General features: G+C 41.0%; 1 protein-coding gene across 1 annotated transcript in view; it reads left to right on the forward strand.

The window, feature by feature from the left end:
* EFCAB11 (EF-hand calcium binding domain 11) overlaps positions 1 to 15,641 on the forward strand; it is a 136,616-nt gene extending 120,975 nt beyond the window's left edge. The window contains exon 6 of the mRNA XM_012773972.2: positions 13,810 to 15,641. Within this exon, the coding sequence (XP_012629426.1) occupies positions 13,810 to 13,891 (82 nt within the window). The 3' untranslated portion in view covers positions 13,892 to 15,641. The remainder of the gene's footprint in view (positions 1 to 13,809) is intronic.
* The last annotated feature ends 2,031 nt before the right edge of the window (positions 15,642 to 17,672 follow it).

The raw sequence follows: 17,672 nt of genomic DNA on the forward strand, positions 1-17,672 counted from the left end.
CCCCCTTTAGATCACTATTTTTAATATCTTTTTTTCCCCAGTGATTGCCAAGTACTGACGAGAATCTGAGTGAAAACTATATTTGTTCTTTTCCAAGCTTATAAACTCAGAGATTTAGAACTGGAACCAACTTTAAATATATTTTCTTTTTACATATGATAAAACTGAAGTCATGAAAGGTAAAATAATTTAACAGAGATCATATAACTTGTTAGGAGATTAGCTATAGAGGAATACTTCCAAATTTCCATATTCTTTGTGTCAAAGACTTATAAAACTTAAATATCCAAAACTAAATTTCCTTCCTCCTTGTATTAGTTTCTTGTGGCTGCTGTAACAAATTACCACAGAGTTAGTGGCTTAAAACAACACACATTTATCATCTCACATTTCTAGACACCAGAAATCTGAAATGGGTCTCACTGGGCTGAAAGCAAGGTGTCAGCAGGGCTGTGCTCCTTCCAGAGGCTCATGGGGCAAATCCCTTTCTTAACTTTTTCCAGCTCCTAGAGGCCACTGCATTCCTTGGCTAGTGGTCCCTTCTTCCATCTTCAAAGCCAGCAGTTTAGCATCTCAAATCCTTCTCCCGACTCTTCTGTTTCCACCTTCTGCTTTTAAAGACCCTTAAGATCACACTGGGCCCACCCAGGTAATCTAGGATAATCTCCCTATTTTAAAGTCAGCAACCTTAATCCCATCTGCAACCCTAGTTCCCCTTTTCCATGTAGTAGAAATTATTCACAGGTGCCAGGGATTAAGATATGGATATCTTTGGGGCAGGGTATAATTTGGCAAGGAGGAGCTTTCACAATTTATGTCTAAGCACGTCAGCCCCCTCTGATGGCTTCCCATCGCTGTTTGGATTACAACCAAAGTCCTTAAATGGACTACCAGGTCCTGAATAGTTTCATCCCACGCCCCCTCCAGCCGCACTTGGCTCCATGCTCATCCTAACTCTGTGTTCTGGCCACATTTGCCTTCACTGAGTTTCCTAAACACACCTTGCTTTCTCCTGTCAGAAGGCCCTCGCACATGCTGTTCCCCCTGCCTGGAGAGCTCTTGCCCACCTGCCCTCCCTAATTAGTTCCTTGCTCATCTTCAACTTTCAGCTTGGTCCCACTTCCTAGGGGATCGCTTCCCTAACCTTTTGCCCAGTTCACATCCCTTTGTCCCACCCCTCCTTAGCATTTTCTATCGCTCCTTCAGGGCATTTAGCACACTGGTGATTTTATTTTGCTAGTAGAGTTATTTAATTCTCTTAATTCTCTCCCAGGCTGAACTAAAAGCTCAAAGGGACTCTGACTTTTCTGCTCACCCCTGTGCCTTCAGAACCTAATGCCCCTGGTCCATAGTGGGCTCTAAGTGTGTGTCTGATGAATCAGTATATGAACTCAGGGATCCATTTCTAAGAAAAAACATTATTACTGAACATGTTCAGTGATACATTTATAAAAGCAAAAAGACTGGGGCAGTTCAAAAATCCAACAATAAGTAAATTATTATAAATTCAGTTGATAAATTCCATATAGCCATTACAAAAGAAAATTATAAAGACTATATCAATAGGGTGACAACATCTGTATTACATTTAAAACAGCAGGATCCAAATGTTCTTATGCTGATCAGAAGTGACGAAATCATAATAGCAGTTGGTTTAAGATCATAGGATGATGAGTTATATTTCTTTTCTTCAAATTCTCCTATTCAGATATTCATATATTTAGCCCATATTTATTGAATACCACTGTGTGCCAAACACTGGGAACAGCACAATGAATAAGATGTAGGTGGCCTCTGCTTGTTGTAAGTTTACAGGCAGATGAGGAAGAACACGAATAATAATCATATCGATGGTCCAACATTCATGGATTGCCACCGTATTTAGGAAAATATGGGTTCCTTTACTATAGTGTGTACCGTAGGCTAAAGAAAATGTTTTTAAAATCAAGGTCATCATTATTATAGCACTAAATATTTAAATTATGGGGAAAAAATTATTGGGATAATATACTCATTTCCTTTAGTCTTTGAAAGAGACTTTCTAAATTGTCTCTCTGGTCTTTAATCACCACTTATCAAGAATAGGCTGTATATTCTAGAAGAAAGATGTCTAGGGACAGGATGAACTTTTAGGCAGGTGGCCATTTAGATGCCATTAGTGGGGGGTGGGGGGCAGGACACTTTCCCTGCTCAATTCAGACTCTTTCCCAAACATTTGGAGGTCCCTCAGCCCCGACTTCTAGGAAACTGAACATGGAGAGTTTTCTCCAACATAAATTCTCTTGATTTTTTTTTTCATTGTCTTACACTTCTGTACTCAATGACTGCCTCTGTGCTTGAGCATAATGTAAATACTTCATTTGTTTAATAAATATCCTGAAATAGCCTCTTTGAGTTGTTACTAGAAGGGCACGAACCTTTTAAGTCACTTAGCCAGCACAGATCAACATTTAATGTCTTTAATGATGAGCGTGATCTTTTTTAGTGGCTGAAATGCTCCGTAATCAATGATGTGGCCCTGCCCGGAGGCAGGAGAAACTAGATAATGGGCAGAAAATGTCATGCTGGATCGGGCCAGTAATTTGAATCCCTGAAATCGGTATTAGTGTGGCAATTTATAGAAAGGCACTTTTTTCCCAAGGGTAGGACTAGCTCCCCAACATCCCTAATGTCCCTTGGTGATTTACGCATTATCGAACCCCTCATAAGCCAGTGTCTGTTCTCCGCCTGAACCCTCTGAGGCTCTCTGCCTCCCCCGCCCACGAAGGCGAATGCTGCAGCAGTTTCAGCACAAAGTCCCTTGCTTGAGAATACTGCTTAGTGCTGGGCAGGAGGGGAGAGGCCCATCAGGATCCTGGTACAAGGATGTCATAGGCAATTTGTGAGATCACCCTCAGGGGTATGTTCCCTTTTCTTCCCCCATCTTCATACCTCCTTTGAGAATTACTATAGGAATAGAAAACAAATTCTGTTTTCTAGCTGGTATAGGAAGAAGCACTTCCAGGTTTCAGTCCTCAGACTTGGAGTCCCTTGGTTTTATCCTCAGATTTCATTGATTTGACCATGTTCACATTCCTTGTGCATTCCCAATTTCTAAATGCTTGTGTGTGGCCCTCTGAACCTTTTTCTCTTTAGATTGAAATTCTCCTGTCAAAAGCTCTCACGGTCATTCCCTTTGGGGTGACTTTTTGATTATAGGTAGACTTTATTAATAGAGTGCTTCTCATAATTTGAGGGAATTGCTTCGTTATGAAATGTTATTCATTTTTTATGTTGAGTATTATTGTCCCACGGACTCAGGTTTTAAATGCTAGGAGTATGTTGTAAACGAAAACATAAATAATTTATTATAATCATGCTGAACTAAGGCCAAATTTTCTATTGGCTCAGTGACGTGCATCAGTGAGAAATGGACTGAGATGTAAAATCTTATTTTCTCAAATGGATTATTTAAACCTAAAGTACAAACTGTTAAAAATTACAGTAAAAACTGTAATTTTTATAAATTTCTGCACTCTCATTTAATGAAAAAAAACCTGACTTCACAGAATTTAAAAATAATTTTCCTATAACCAAGATATACAGAGTAAGTCACTCACTTACTGGCAAGTCTTTGTTAACATAGTGTGAGAGACTCTTTCAGGATTTGGCTATGTCCCAACCCCTAGGGTGACGATAAGGTCCTGTACACCCCTTTGAGATGTTATGCTTTTAATTAGCTGGAGTGATGGATAGTCTTTGTGTATCATTATACTATTAATATTCCATTGCCAGAACTCCCCATCACATCTAATTGCAAGGGAGGCTGGGAAATGTAGTCTAGCTACATTACTGAGAAGACCTGGCAGTAAGTTTTGTTGAATATGTAGCAGCCTCTTGCTGCGAAGTCAAATCCCACCCATCCCAAAATGGACAGCCAGTTATCCCAGCCTCTTTTCCTGCCAACCTATTCCATCCCCCCACACTTTGAAATGCCTCATTTGATCTTTGCAGAATTCCTATATATATGTTATTTCTGGATGCTATTCTTGTTCATTGAGTCATAATCACACTGTTTAAATTACTGAGGATTTACATTTTATTTTGATATTATTATTATTTTTAAAAAAATATTTTGAATTTTATGGCATATTTTTTTTCCAAATAAACTTTAGATTTATTAAATTCCCCCCAAAAAAGTAAACAAAAAAACTCTATAATCCCTCTATCACATAGTATTAAAAATATGTCCTACTCAAAAACATTATACTTATTAGAGAAAATAAGCACTATTTGACAATTGGTGTTTTCTGCCTCAAAGGAAGTATGCTTTTAAAAAAAAGCAAGCTTCCTTACCAAACAATGGCTAACAATGTAATTAGCAGGGCATTTACAAATGGCTTGATGTTTATAGTTCACGTTTCAACTTCAACTCTATTTGTTGCATTAGCAAAATGAAGCTCATTAAGTCTTATTCTTTTAGCCCATCTCTCCAAGCCTCTGAACCCACTAATACTCAGCTTTCTTGTCTGGAAGTATGTAATCTTTCCTACATTACACTTGAAAGTTCAGCTTATTCCTAAACCTCCAGTCAAGGATATGAACTTGTTGCTTTCAGACAGGCCACATCTGTACACCGAGCCATTATGCCATCTGTTAAAGTGGTCAGAGTTCATTTTATTGCCTCCTTTGTGGAAGGACTTGTGCTGTAAAAGCGTGTGTTATTGAAAACATAATTTTCTTCATCATTATGCTTTCTTTCTAGCCAGATCATAACCTGCTAGAAATCTATTGAGCATAGAGTGAAAAGCCCTTCAGAATAGCTGTTCTTAAGAGATTAAATGATTGCCATCTCTGTCCCGTTTCTTTTATCTCATAATCAAGTTCAAGATGATACTGGATATCTGAGCTGAAGTGATTATATATTTGAAATAGAAATGGCTTTATCTCCATTCACATTTTACACTGTTGAAGGCAGGATCTTTTTTCTTTCTGTTTACAGTTATGTATGTTTATGGTTCCTTATAACTGTCCGCAGGGTCAACTATTCAAACTGCTTTTTTTAAAAAGGCTAAAAATGGCTAATGGGAGTTGGGTTGCATTTTTAAATTTTCTGTATACGAAGACGCTAGTTGTATGACTAAGATCCAGCTTAGATTCATCAAAATTTGGAACCGGATCAAATCTTAACAATCGTCTAGCCCAACTATTCAATTTGACAAGTGAGAGGCTTGAAATTCACAGCAACTAAGAGACTTGCCCAAGCTACCAAAGCTGGGCAGCAGCCTGGCTAAGATGGGAGTCCCCTCCTGGGCAGTTTCTGCCAGACCACACGGCCCCTGCGATATTCAGAGTAGGTGTACAGTAGTTGTGCAGCTATGGCATGGGAGGAAGAGCGGAAGATCCGGTGACCCAGAAGTGTAGGAAGCAGATTTGTTACAAGGAGTTCAAAGATGTTCCCTTTGACTTTTTGTTCTTTATCCTGAAAGCTGTTGGATGTGTGCTATTTTCTTACATTGTAGTTTCTCTTCCAGAGAATCAAACTTAGAAACAAGATCATATCCCTATTTATTAGCAGCCCTGCTAAAACACTTGATGGAGTAGGAATATCAAACTATTTCCTGGAAATGAGGCTTTGGGCTATCTGTCGATTGCATTTATCTACAAGTAGTCAATCATCAGGCATACTGAAATACGATTCCTTATTCTTAAAACGTAGTAAATGGGAAAAAGTGAGTCATTATTTATGGTTAATCACTTTTGCCAGCTGTAACTGCATTTTACATCCATTTTTCCTTTTTTCTTGGATTGAAGAATTTATTCTGTCATTCACTAGGGGAAAAAATATTGGTCCCCTCAATGTCCCCTCTTCAGCACATTAAGAAGCACAATGAAGGCATCGTAAACAGAACTTTTTCTTGGTTACAGCAAGTAAGTTACTTCTTTAGAATGCAGAACTGAGGAAAATAATACAAAACCTTGGGATAGTATCTAAGGAGAAATCTGAATTGTTTAGGATTTCTTTCAAAATAGAATAATCATTTCAGAAATACTCTATTCATTGAGTGTCCATGGTCCCTCTACCAAGTTCCAGATGTTGCAAGGTTTAAAAAAGATTTCAGACAGGATACCTCGTATGTCAGGAGGCTTCCATTTGCAAGTAGCAGGAAATCCATTTCAGACTGCCTTAAACAACACAGGGACTTTATTAGGTCAGTGACTAAGAGTCTTGACATAGGGCAAACTTCAGGGATGGTTTATTTAGACTCCAGCTCACTCTGCTATTCTTCTGACTCTTCTTCTCACGGTGTATAGCTCCATTCTCAGGCTGATAATTAACACTTAAAAGCCTGTGCACAAATTATTGGATCAGTGCACCACTGGATCATAGGACTATTGTGGAGATTGTGCCCTTATGGTAGGAAAAGCTATTGCAATACCATGCCTCACCTGTGCATCCCAGATGTCCAGATTGAGAGAGCTTCTCCCTTCTCAACTTGCAAACAAAATTCCTAGACTTCATTATGTTTGTGCCAACTCTTTACCAATCAGTAGTGGACAAGGAAGGAACAACATGTACTGGTTGGCCAATCCATCCTTGAACCAGTCACTGTGGTAAGGAAGATAGGATGACAGTGATTGGATTAGGCCAGTCAGATCCCACTTATGGAGCTTGGGCTGGGGATCTGTCCCACCTGAATCATACAGCTGCTGATAGCACAGGGCAGATAGATGGATGGTGGGGAAATAACTAACAGCGTCCACTTCCTTGTTAGTCCAGTGGGCTGAGCCTAGTACTAATGAGGCCAAAGTTTGCCTTGGCTTGTATCATTCTTTCTTTCTGGCCTGGTCTGGGCATCCTTTTATCCTTCACAGTTCATCGTAAACAGCCAAGTCCACCGCCAGTGGACTGGCTGTTCGTACCTGTACCTCTGCATCCAAAAGGACCCTGTAAGAATCTTACAGTCGGGAATGTATTGTCTTCACACTGAAGGAATTCTTAAAACCTAATAATACTATTTGTTGTTAACAGACTAAATGTTATTAATAAGGCATGCATATTAGACGGTGAAGAGAAGACTGCTGCTATGTTTTTCTGGTTAACTGGCATTTTAAGTGCTTGGAACTTCAAACTTCGGAGCTCTTCTTAAAGGCAATATTTAATTTTCTCCAAAAAGAATTTTGCAAATAGAAGAACACTCTGATCTATTTCCAGTAGTGAGATCCCTTTTACCTGAATGAGAAGCTGTTGCTGATGGCAAGTTCAATGCTCTGTGTGAAGTTTATCTCTAAAAATAAACTTTCCACTATGTTTTAACCTAGGTTCTTCCTGAAAGCAGAGCCTGAGCTGTGGACTCATTTGTAGGTTGTGAAACAGAGAATGAGCAAAAACTAATGCAAGTGTTTGTCATCAAGTTCATTACTGCTCTGGGCCACCGGAGCGCCATCCCAGCAGAACTCCAGTGAGCCCAAACAATGACCTCAACGTTGTCTACCTGAGGCACAGAAGCAGGCAGCAGTTATCACTGAATCCTCTGACCTCATTGGTCAAGGGATACTCTGTGAGGCCTTCACTGCTTTCTTCTTACTTGAGATTGTGTGTGTGAGTGAGTGCCTCCCCAGGTGTCAGAGCAGTCCCAGCAAACAGCAAAAGAGAGTGGGGTAGGGTGCACCTGAGGTGAGGCAGTCCCAGCAGTGGCTGGAGCCCAAGAAGGGTGGAGAGTGCTTGAGGCTGGTGCAGAGGGAGCCCAGCACACCCGGAAGGGAAAGCTTATGCCAAAGTCACCTAGGAGCCTGGAAAATACCAGATGTCATCTGCATATCTCTTTAGTCCTTCCCGTGCATCTGAATGGCTTTTCTTAACACATGTCTTTAAAAAGGTAAAATGAATAAACACATTACCAACCAAATTGCTGCAGAGCCCTGCAGGACTCTCATCAACAAAAAGGCAAGCACACCAGTGCAAAGAAGCAGCCGGCTCCTTGGAAGAGAAGGCTGCTTGCGGGAGAAGCTGTCATCATTACATCTTCAATTGGCGGGTCCTCTCATCCACAGCGGGGGCTCCTTGCTTGGAGGATAATTTTTACTCTCACTGTTCAGTCAGTATGACAGCTTTGTCCCTAATGTAATGGCAGTTTTGACTTTAGTTTAAATTATTCCATAAAGAATCAAAGAGAAAGAGATTCTCTCTCCCTTTTCTCCCACCCCAAAAATTCCACTAAGAAAACTTTTCTCATTTAAGTCCTTGCCTCCACATTCAATTTCCCATTCATGTTTCAGGTGAATCAAATACGGCATCAACTTTCCAAACCGCATGTTATTATCACAGTGACTGAAAAATAATTATTGTCTGTCAGTGCGTTTGCTGGGAACACAGATATGTCTGGCACTGGCCCTGTTATCGCCAGCGAGAGTGGGGGCTTCTCTAGGCTCAATTTAAAACCTTAGTGTCGGCAAGACAGAGTGCTGGGGCGATTATCTGCATAATCCATCCGAGAAGCACCTGTGTCTCAGCTGACCCTGAAATCACTTGTTTAAAAAAAATGTCTTTAAAGCAATTATTTTAGTAAGTGTAGCTTTAGCTAGAATGTTCGGAAGGATTGCCTCAAACGGTGGTTCCTCTAGCTCAGAGGTTGTCAACCGCGGATGATTTTGTCCCCCAGGGGACATTTGGCAATGTCTGGAGACAATTTTGGCTTTCACAATTGGGGGTGAGGGGTGGGAGAGGGAACTACTGACATCAAGTAGGCAGAGGCCAGGAGCGCACCCCGCAGTGTGCAGCACAGCCCCTCCTCGCTGTGATGGAGCAGTGCCTGGCCCCAAAATACCAATAGTGCTGAGACTGAGAAACCCGGCTCTAACCGTTGAGATTTAAACAATGTGAAATAAGGCCACTGGTTAGGAAAATTCCGACTACAAAGAAAGAAAATATTCTTTCAGTTGAAAAAGGCATCGACGATATTAAAGAATATTTTAAGAGAATTATCCATAACCCTACCATCTTCATAAGACAAGTTTCTGTTTAGCATGTAACCTTCAACTTCTGCCCAAATGAATAGAGAAATTTATAAAATTACAATTATGATGTATTTACCATTTTGTATTCTTGTTTCCACTGAAAAAATATCACTTTCATAGTCTTTATGTCATTTTACTAGAGGAGATTCTATTGTTTTAATGTAATAGAATCTATTAAACCCTTCCCTTTTTGTTTCTTTCGTTCATTTTTTATTTAAAGTAACTTGGGTAAAAGCAAGTACTCCAGTCTGAAATCTGGCTTTGGAGACTTGGATATGGGGTACTCTCGAATGATTTTACAACAGTAACTATTTTCCAAGAAATAACTACCTTCAGAACATTCTAAGAAATTGTTGTGATGTAAATATTTTTGTACAAGAAATGTTTCACTACTTATATATTTTTTAAATTAAAAAAAAAACAAAACGTATGTTTTCCCTCTTCCCCTCAGAATGCATTTAGCGCAACACTATGGCCTAACTTAATAAAAGATTCACTGGGTGAAACCCTGGCTTCTTCAGGGTGGAGACCTGGAACTAGAGGCAGGGAAACATGTAGCCTGGGCTGTTGAAGCCCAGGAAACATGTAGCCTGGGCTGTTGAAGCCCACACAGCATCATCAAAAGGAGAGAACAGAATCTCGCTGAACAAATCAGAATGTAAAAGAGAAAAATTCCAAAGCTCATGCTGATGAACATAATTATAACCACTTTTCAGTACAATGAATCAGAAAATGTTTGTATTTTAACATACATGGAAACTGTTGGAATTCAGCTGGATAGACTGAGTCTAATTCCTGCCTGAAATCCCCTATGTATCCTGGTGTCATCTGAGTCTTCCTGTACTTCAAAGTCCAGATAGTATTGCCTGGAAACCCCATTCCACACCTAGTGGGATTATTAAGCACTTGCCAAGATTTTTGCAAATTTCTGGAAGGCTCATGGCTCTCAGTTAGTTCTCATTTCTCTGGATTAATTCAGTTAATGGGTCATCTCATCTTTCCCCACTTGCTTTTCTGGGCTACTGCACCTGCTCAGACACATCTTATCTCCTAAGTCAATCTTCAGCCCTTGACTCAATACAGATACCCCCAAATTCCTTATCCCCCCATAGTGTGTGTATGCCTGTCACACCTCTTTGTGAAGATAGGGGACAGATTATAACAAGCAATGCAAACAACTTCAGAGTACACAGTAAACATAGCAGTTAATCAAAGGGCTTTTGATCTCTGCACCATTGGGGACTTTCATGACAGCGCTCATATGGCACCCCTTGTTCTTGCACCCTCTCTTAGCTTGCTTGTCATCCCTTTCCTCCAGATGGCCCTAAATTGTTCACACTAAGTTATACGGAGCAGGTCAGCTCTCTTGAGTCCCTACTTCCAAAATCAATTCCAGGTCTGACTTTTGCATCTCAAAAACAAACCAAAAAAGCCTTCAATTTCACTGGACCTACATTTCTAGAAGCAGTTATTGTTCATAGCAATTTATTTTCCTCTTGTACATCTGTGTAAACTTTAATTCCTTTGCAAAGGCAGTTCTGAAATATAAGCCTGTGCATATGTCTATACCTATATCCATGTGTCTAGTAGAAAAGCAGCTACGTAACTGGATTGGATTGCATGGTCTCCGACTACAGGGCAAGTTAGACTCTCACATATCCCGTGTTCTACTTTGGTTCACAATTTCCCTCTTTTTAGCTCTACACTGTGCAGCCTGACATTCAAGGGATTCCTTCCATGCATTGCCCCACTTTTTAGCCTCATTTTCCAAGGTTTGTCTCTCAAGTGGTCTCTCCTGTGCTATTCTGTGTTTGCAGAATGTGGTTGAACATAGAGACCGTAATTGACTGGTCCCTGAGTGATGGGTCTGAGGTGGCTTCTTCCATGTGTTTTTTATTTCTCCAGCTAGTTTTTAGACTCTGTAAAGACAGTGATGCTGTAGTCTCTCTCTTTAATCTCCCAGTACCTCCTGGGAGGTAATAGATTTTCCATAACATTGTCAACTGTTTCCTCAGATTTGCTTATTCCACTAATTCATTCATTCTGCAGACATTCACTGCCTTCTGTGGGCTCAGAGGTTGGGACACAACAGCAAACGAGACAAAGATCTTGACCTTCTATGGTTTATTTCTAGTTGAGGTGTGCGGTGGTGGAATACTTTAGTGCTGAAGATATGTTGGTGACACCAAAACAACACATTCTAATTTCAGTACTAGAGTAAACTCCTATTAAGGTTGAATGCTGTGAACAGAAACAATGAGACTTGTTACCTAAGTGACATATTCTTCATCTCTGCACCAATTCTACCCACCAGCCACAGCTGTTTTTTCTCACAGTGATTTGAGTATGGGTACTGTGAAATCTTTCTCCTTTAGAATAGTTATGTCTGCAACAACAACAACAAAAAAACAGTACATGTTAGCTCTTGAAATGATAGGCCTACAAGCTAGAAAATAATAATAATAATAAAATGATAGCCCTGAAACTTGAGTTTCTTCTTCACTCTCGATGAGATGACCAGACATGCTTATATATATGTGATAAGGAAAAAAAAGTCAGAAGACATACAGAATTTTACCATGCCTCAAGCTAAATATAAACTTAAAAATATAAATGACACCCCTCGATTCATTATGTGAATAAAATGCCACTCCAAACCTTATGAAAAAACTTTCCTATTTTAACACTTCCTGTTTATACTATACCTATTTTATGATGGGAAGCTTTGGCAAAGACAGCAAGAAAAATTAGAAGCTAATATTAATACAATGGCAATGAAGGTTATTAACTGAGAAAATCGGCAAAGGGATTCTCTTCTCTGTAAGCATGCAACATCTCAATAAGTGAATAAACATGCACACACAAATATTATCAGAAGCAGTTTATTCTAAACATTATTTTTCTAGGTTATCCACTTAACTCACCCTCTGAGATTTATAGTTCAATCATACCAGTTCAGAGTGGAAAGAAAAAAGGCCATTTATCTAATCCTATGCCTTGAGAAAAAATACTTAGGCAATATTAAGAATCTTCAATTATCTAATTTAATAAAAGGGATGATTTATAGTCTGTAGTTAGTAACATGTGATACTGATTATTTCTAATCCCTTAGAAGAGATATGACATTATGCTTTTGGTCCTGTGTAGCATGAAATCGTCATGTATATTTTACCAAAAAGAAGTAACAAGAATAATGGCCTCTGCAGTCTGTAGTCATTTTATACTAACACACTGCAACATGGTTTTGCCCTGGGGCAGAGAAGTAGGGATTTTTCTCTACTTCAAAAGAATGAAAAATTATCATCACTCTATCCAGAACCATTATAGACTTCAGAGACTTTGGCATGAAATATTCAGAAAGTTTATTTTAGAATTCAATATTTTAAAAGCCTGCTTTAAAACTATTACAGTGATTAGTGGCTCTCTTGCTTGGGCCAGCCTTCGTTTTAAAAAGTCTTGTGTCATGGTTGATATTATTTGTTGTTTCAACAAAATATATTAATAATTTGCATCAACCACAGAAGCTACCTATAAGGGATGCAATACATTATTTTGCAATGCCCCCCAAAGAGCAATTGTGACCACTACTGATCAGTTATCCTTACAAACACACTTTTTAATGAACATTTCTTTTACTGGTAACAGTTTATATTGCTTATGCTATAGCTTTGTCCTTCTGACATGTGTTATCTTAACCATGAGGAGTGGGTGCCATTTCTCTGCTCCCTGCTCAGGGAGGAGTTCCCCTGCCTCAGCAGCTCTAGGGATACACAGGGAAAACCCAGCTGAGGCCACTCACACCTTCAACTCATATCTCCATCACTCTTCGTAGGAGTCAGAGAAGCTTATTGGGTGTTGAGGAGGATGTAACAGAGCTTCCGAGGCTCTGAATGAAGCCACTGAAAACTTCTAGTGGAGCAGTTAGCCACATGGGAATTGCAATCTAATCACTTCTCTCTGGACTGGCCTGTTTGTGTAGGGAGGCAAGGTGGAATAGAGTGTAGAGCCCTGGTGTTAGAATTTAATGGTCCTGGTTTGAGTTCCAACACTTATTGGCAGTGTGATCTTGAGAAAACTGCTTAGCCTCCATAGACTCCTTAGAGCAGGAGTCCTCAAACTTTTTAAATAGGGGGCCAGTTCACTGTCCCTCAGACCATTGGAGAGTGCGCACTGTGGTCCCGGGACGAGTCGGCTGCTAAGCAGGACAGGCAGTGGTGGGGAGGGCCAGATAAATGTCCTCAGCGGGTGGCATGTGGCCCACTGGCTGTAGTTTGAGGACGCCTGCCTTAGAGGCTCAGTGTCTCTGTCAGTAAAATGGACCCATCCCAGCATTGGCACAAAGATTCAGTGAGCCAAGGCGTGTGAAGGCGCTGCTATGCGGGACGTCAGCCATTGTCCCAGTGGTTATTCCCTAGTCCCCAAGTGTGTTTCTTATCGCTTGTTTATTCCACATTTCTGTTATGTGATGCGTATATATTTTTTGATATATCTTAGAAAGACTCACAGGAGAACTAGAAAAACAATCATTCCTCTTTTTCTTATATAACCTATGCATTTGGCTTCATCCCTTTAAATATGTCGAATACATTATTTCTGTAGGTTTTAATAACTACCCTTTCTTTTCTCCTTATTGAGTTGGTATTCTCAATATAATAAAAAATAAAAAAAGCAGGCATTAATTTTGGCCTTCAAGTAGATAAAGTAGGTTCCTCTCTCACACGGACCTGCAAAGACATACAGATTCTAATGTGCTCGTGATACCTAGGTGCTGATGAGAATAATGTGTAAGTAGTTTTTTGTTTCATTTTCCAGGGAAGTAGATCAAGACTCAGATGGTCACATCAGCTTTAGAGACTTCGAATATGCCATGAAGTGTGGACAAAAGGAAGCCTAACCATTGTGAACTACTTTTGGCAATTCTGGGGCGATCGTAACGTGTTTAAAGGTCAAACAGACTCCACTCCGCTGATGATGTAACGCTACATCCTTGCGATAAAACTCGTAATCGTAACATCTGGATGCCGGTGATAGGCTTGCATCTCAAGATCCCAGAGCTGGTACTGAGAGTCTCCCTCTTTGTGGCCACCAGCCAAGTCAGGCTGCCACTGCCACCCAGTGGTCCCCTCCCTTTCACGCTTATCACCCCCACACACACAGTGCAGGCCAGGTGCTCCACCGCAGCCTCTGCACCAGGTTCACTGCCCCGAGTCAGGTCCTGATTCTCAACTGATTCTTCCCAGCTTCTAATGTCTGGGGAGAGGCAGCTTTTTCCCCGCCAATGGTGCCCATTTCCCTCATTGCTCAACGTTGGTTAGACACATAGTTGCACCTACGGTACTGAGAATTTACTGTGCTCCAAGCAAGGAGCAGGACTTTGGGAAAACAGACTTAAGACCACTCTAAGATAATGTGTTGGAGTCCAGATCTTTATTGCAAAGTGGCCCCAGGCTGTGCAAGACAGAGAAACCAGACTGGACTAACACAAGCAAGCGCTCTCCAGCTGTATAAAGGGTACTGGTACAAAAGACACATTCCCAGCACCCTTTAGGGCAGCCTGGGGCTGGGCTTCCTGCTGCAGAGAATTAAGCCCTGGGCTGCTCAGCTCCAGTTCTGGGTGTTTCTGTCCTGCAACCCGGAGCCTCAGCCACCATGTGGTCATGTCCTCCAAGCCCTGCCCATCCCTTGGGGCTCCGGTGACCGCTGTACTGGAGCAGAAACACTCAACATTTATTTAGAGTAATTCCAAAATACTAGTATCAATACTAACATTTTATTTGTAAGTGTTCAGAATTCATAACACTAACAACATTAGTAAAACAATATTTAATATACTTCACATTTTAAAAGTGTTAAATGTTTAAAGGTCAGGTAAAATGTAAATTTGTTAAATAATAGAAGCATTACACAAGCAGCATTAACATCGAAATTATTAGCAAATAACCTCAATAAAAATAAAGTTTTAAACTATTATATGTAAGAGGAGCCTAAGGAGACGTGACAGCTAAATTGGTATCCTGGATGGCACCACAGAACAGAAAAAGGACATTAGGTAAAACGAGTCAAGTGTGGACTTTAGCTAAAATACTGTATCAATACTGGTTCCATACTCAAGGGTTATTTGTAGTGGGATTGGGAACAACCTTTTTCTTTTTCTATATTTAGTCTGCATTACTATTTTTTTGCATTAGATTTATAAGTCAAGAAATAAAAGGAATAAGTGTTACTCTGTCTTATTAATTATAAAATAGAACTTGCCACCTTTTATAGCATGCCATTCTGGTTTTGGAAAACTATTAATTTGAGCACTTTATTAATTTGGAGCTATTGATCATTTTTACAGATAATGTATTTTCAACATTCTTTTTAGAGGGACTTTAAACTTGAGAAGATGCACTGCAGTGGATAACAGCATTTGAAATCTGTTCTTTAGATGTATAACAGACATATCAAGATTTTCCTAAACCTGAAAAGAAACAAAACAAAATGTTAATAACAGGGGAAACTGGGTGAGGGGTATATGGGAATTCTGTGTTCTATTTTCACAGCTTCTATGTAAATCTAAAACTATTCCAAAATTAAAAATTTGTTAAAAAATAAAGTATTCAAAAACTAATAAGCTAAACTTTATCTAAAATAAAGAAAACATTGAAAATCAAGTACAAATTTTCAAAAACAGGGTGGATCAATGGTGTCATTGAGTAGCGTTTGTGTTTTTGTACAAATTGTTCCAGTTGATGAAAAGCCCTTTCTGACTTTGGGTAGAGTTTTGTTCAGCAAGTATTTTCATCATAAATTGAATCATTAAATCATTGATCCTGACCTCAAAACATAATTTTAGATTTTTAAACTATCAAAATTAGAGTGGTACAGCAACAAAGTGGCATTATTCAGTAATCACCAGAATGCCAAAACCTCATATTGTGGTCCCTGCTTGGACTTCCTTTCTCCTGGGAAACGTGACAAGGGAAGGGGAGGGTCACGTCCCACAGCTGGTGTGGGAGGCAAGAGGCCAGGTTGGAAGCGGCTACTGGGCAACTCCCTTGGCCCTGGAGTAGTCAAGGCTCTTTTTGGTCTCAATGGCAGAAACCTACCCAAACTAGCTTGGACTGCAAGAGAATTTACTGGAAAACACAGGGCTAGCTTATGGAGCCTAACACAGGGACAGCTATGGTACAGCTGGGTTCCAGGATAAGTGGAAGCAGCAACACAAGCACCTCCAGACTCTGCCTCTCTTCCGTAGTCACCGGAACTGGCCCATGGTCCATCCAGTTCCACGTCCAGAGACCCGAGGAAGAGGCTCTGGTTGGCCCCCTGGATCAATCAACCCTGGTTCAGCTGGGGGTATGGCCATGGCTCACTCCAGTGTACCAAGGGTGAGTCGCAGAGGGGGAAGCTGGTGAGATCTGGGCAGCAATTCCATCTTCTTCCTCAGAAGAGAACAACTCAGCTGGGGCCCAGTCCAGAAGGGAGCGCAACCCTAGGGCTTGCTGCTTAGGAGGATCCAGGCTTTCAGAGCAAGGACAGAAAGAAAGAGGGAGAATGAGAAGCTGCTCATGTCACCTCCCCATCTCACCACTTGCCCTAGGCCTGTTCCAATTCCTCATCCCATGAGCCTTCCCCCACCCCACCCTCGCCACCCCCGGCTTCTCACTTCCAGGTCCCAGGTGCTACCCTTGTCCACATGCTACTGTCTGTGCAGAGTGGCCTTGTTGATCTGACCTCAGCTGAGCGGCCCCAGGGTGAGCATCTGTGCAGGCTGATCAACTCCAGCCCTTCCCTCAGAAAAACATGGAGAGGGAGAGGGAGACACAGCAGTGCTCCCAGGTGACTGAGCCAGGGCTCTGCCTCCGGAGCAAGTAGCAGACATTGAGTGGAGAGAGGCAGCTGGTTTGCAACGAGAGCAGAGAAAAGAAAAATAGACACCAACAAGGGAGCAAGAAAGGAGACAGAAGCCCTATGGTGCTTGGTTTCTGGTTAAAGCTTGTGCGCAAGGCCCAGTCCTAACCCTCTGGGTCCTGTGAGGTAACCCTGTATCCTTCCAATAAATCCTGCTGCTCAAGCCAGCTGGAGTTGCTTTCTGTGATTTGAAACCAAGAGAATCCTAACTGTTGTAAGCATGGAGCCAAGGACAGAGGCCTAGGCAGCAGTGACATTACTGGGGCAGCAGAGAAGAGTCTTCTAAAGAGACTAAGAAGCAGCAGTTGAAGATGGAAGAAAACTGTTGCCACTTCTCTCAGCAGTGCCCTGCCTCTACTTACCTCTCGCTGTAACCCAGCTCCAGTCTTCCCTGTTGCAACAGCTCTCAGAGTGGTTACCAGAGAGCTACAAATGGCCAAACCAACAGGCTCTCTCCAACCTCATTGCACTTAGCCCTTCCCTTGGGTCTGCCCTGGCTGCTATGCCTTTGAAATGTTTCTCTTTTAGCCTCTATGACATGGGTCACTCGTGGTATTTCTGTGCCCATTTTTTGCTACTGTCTTTTCCTGTTTTCTCTTCTACAGCCATCCCATAGTGCTACTATTCTCCAAGGTCCCGTAATTGGCCAATCTTGATCAACACATTCTCCAAGGATGATTTCACCCACCACCAAGATTTCAGCTATCATCTTTATGGGTATGACTCCACAAACAAATCTTAAGTTTTGACCTCTGTTCAACTCCAGACCCATGTTTTCA

The sequence above is a fragment of the Microcebus murinus genome, chromosome 6, assembly GCF_040939455.1.
Source record: "Microcebus murinus isolate Inina chromosome 6, M.murinus_Inina_mat1.0, whole genome shotgun sequence".
In the NCBI taxonomy this organism is placed as follows: Eukaryota; Metazoa; Chordata; class Mammalia; order Primates; family Cheirogaleidae; genus Microcebus; species Microcebus murinus.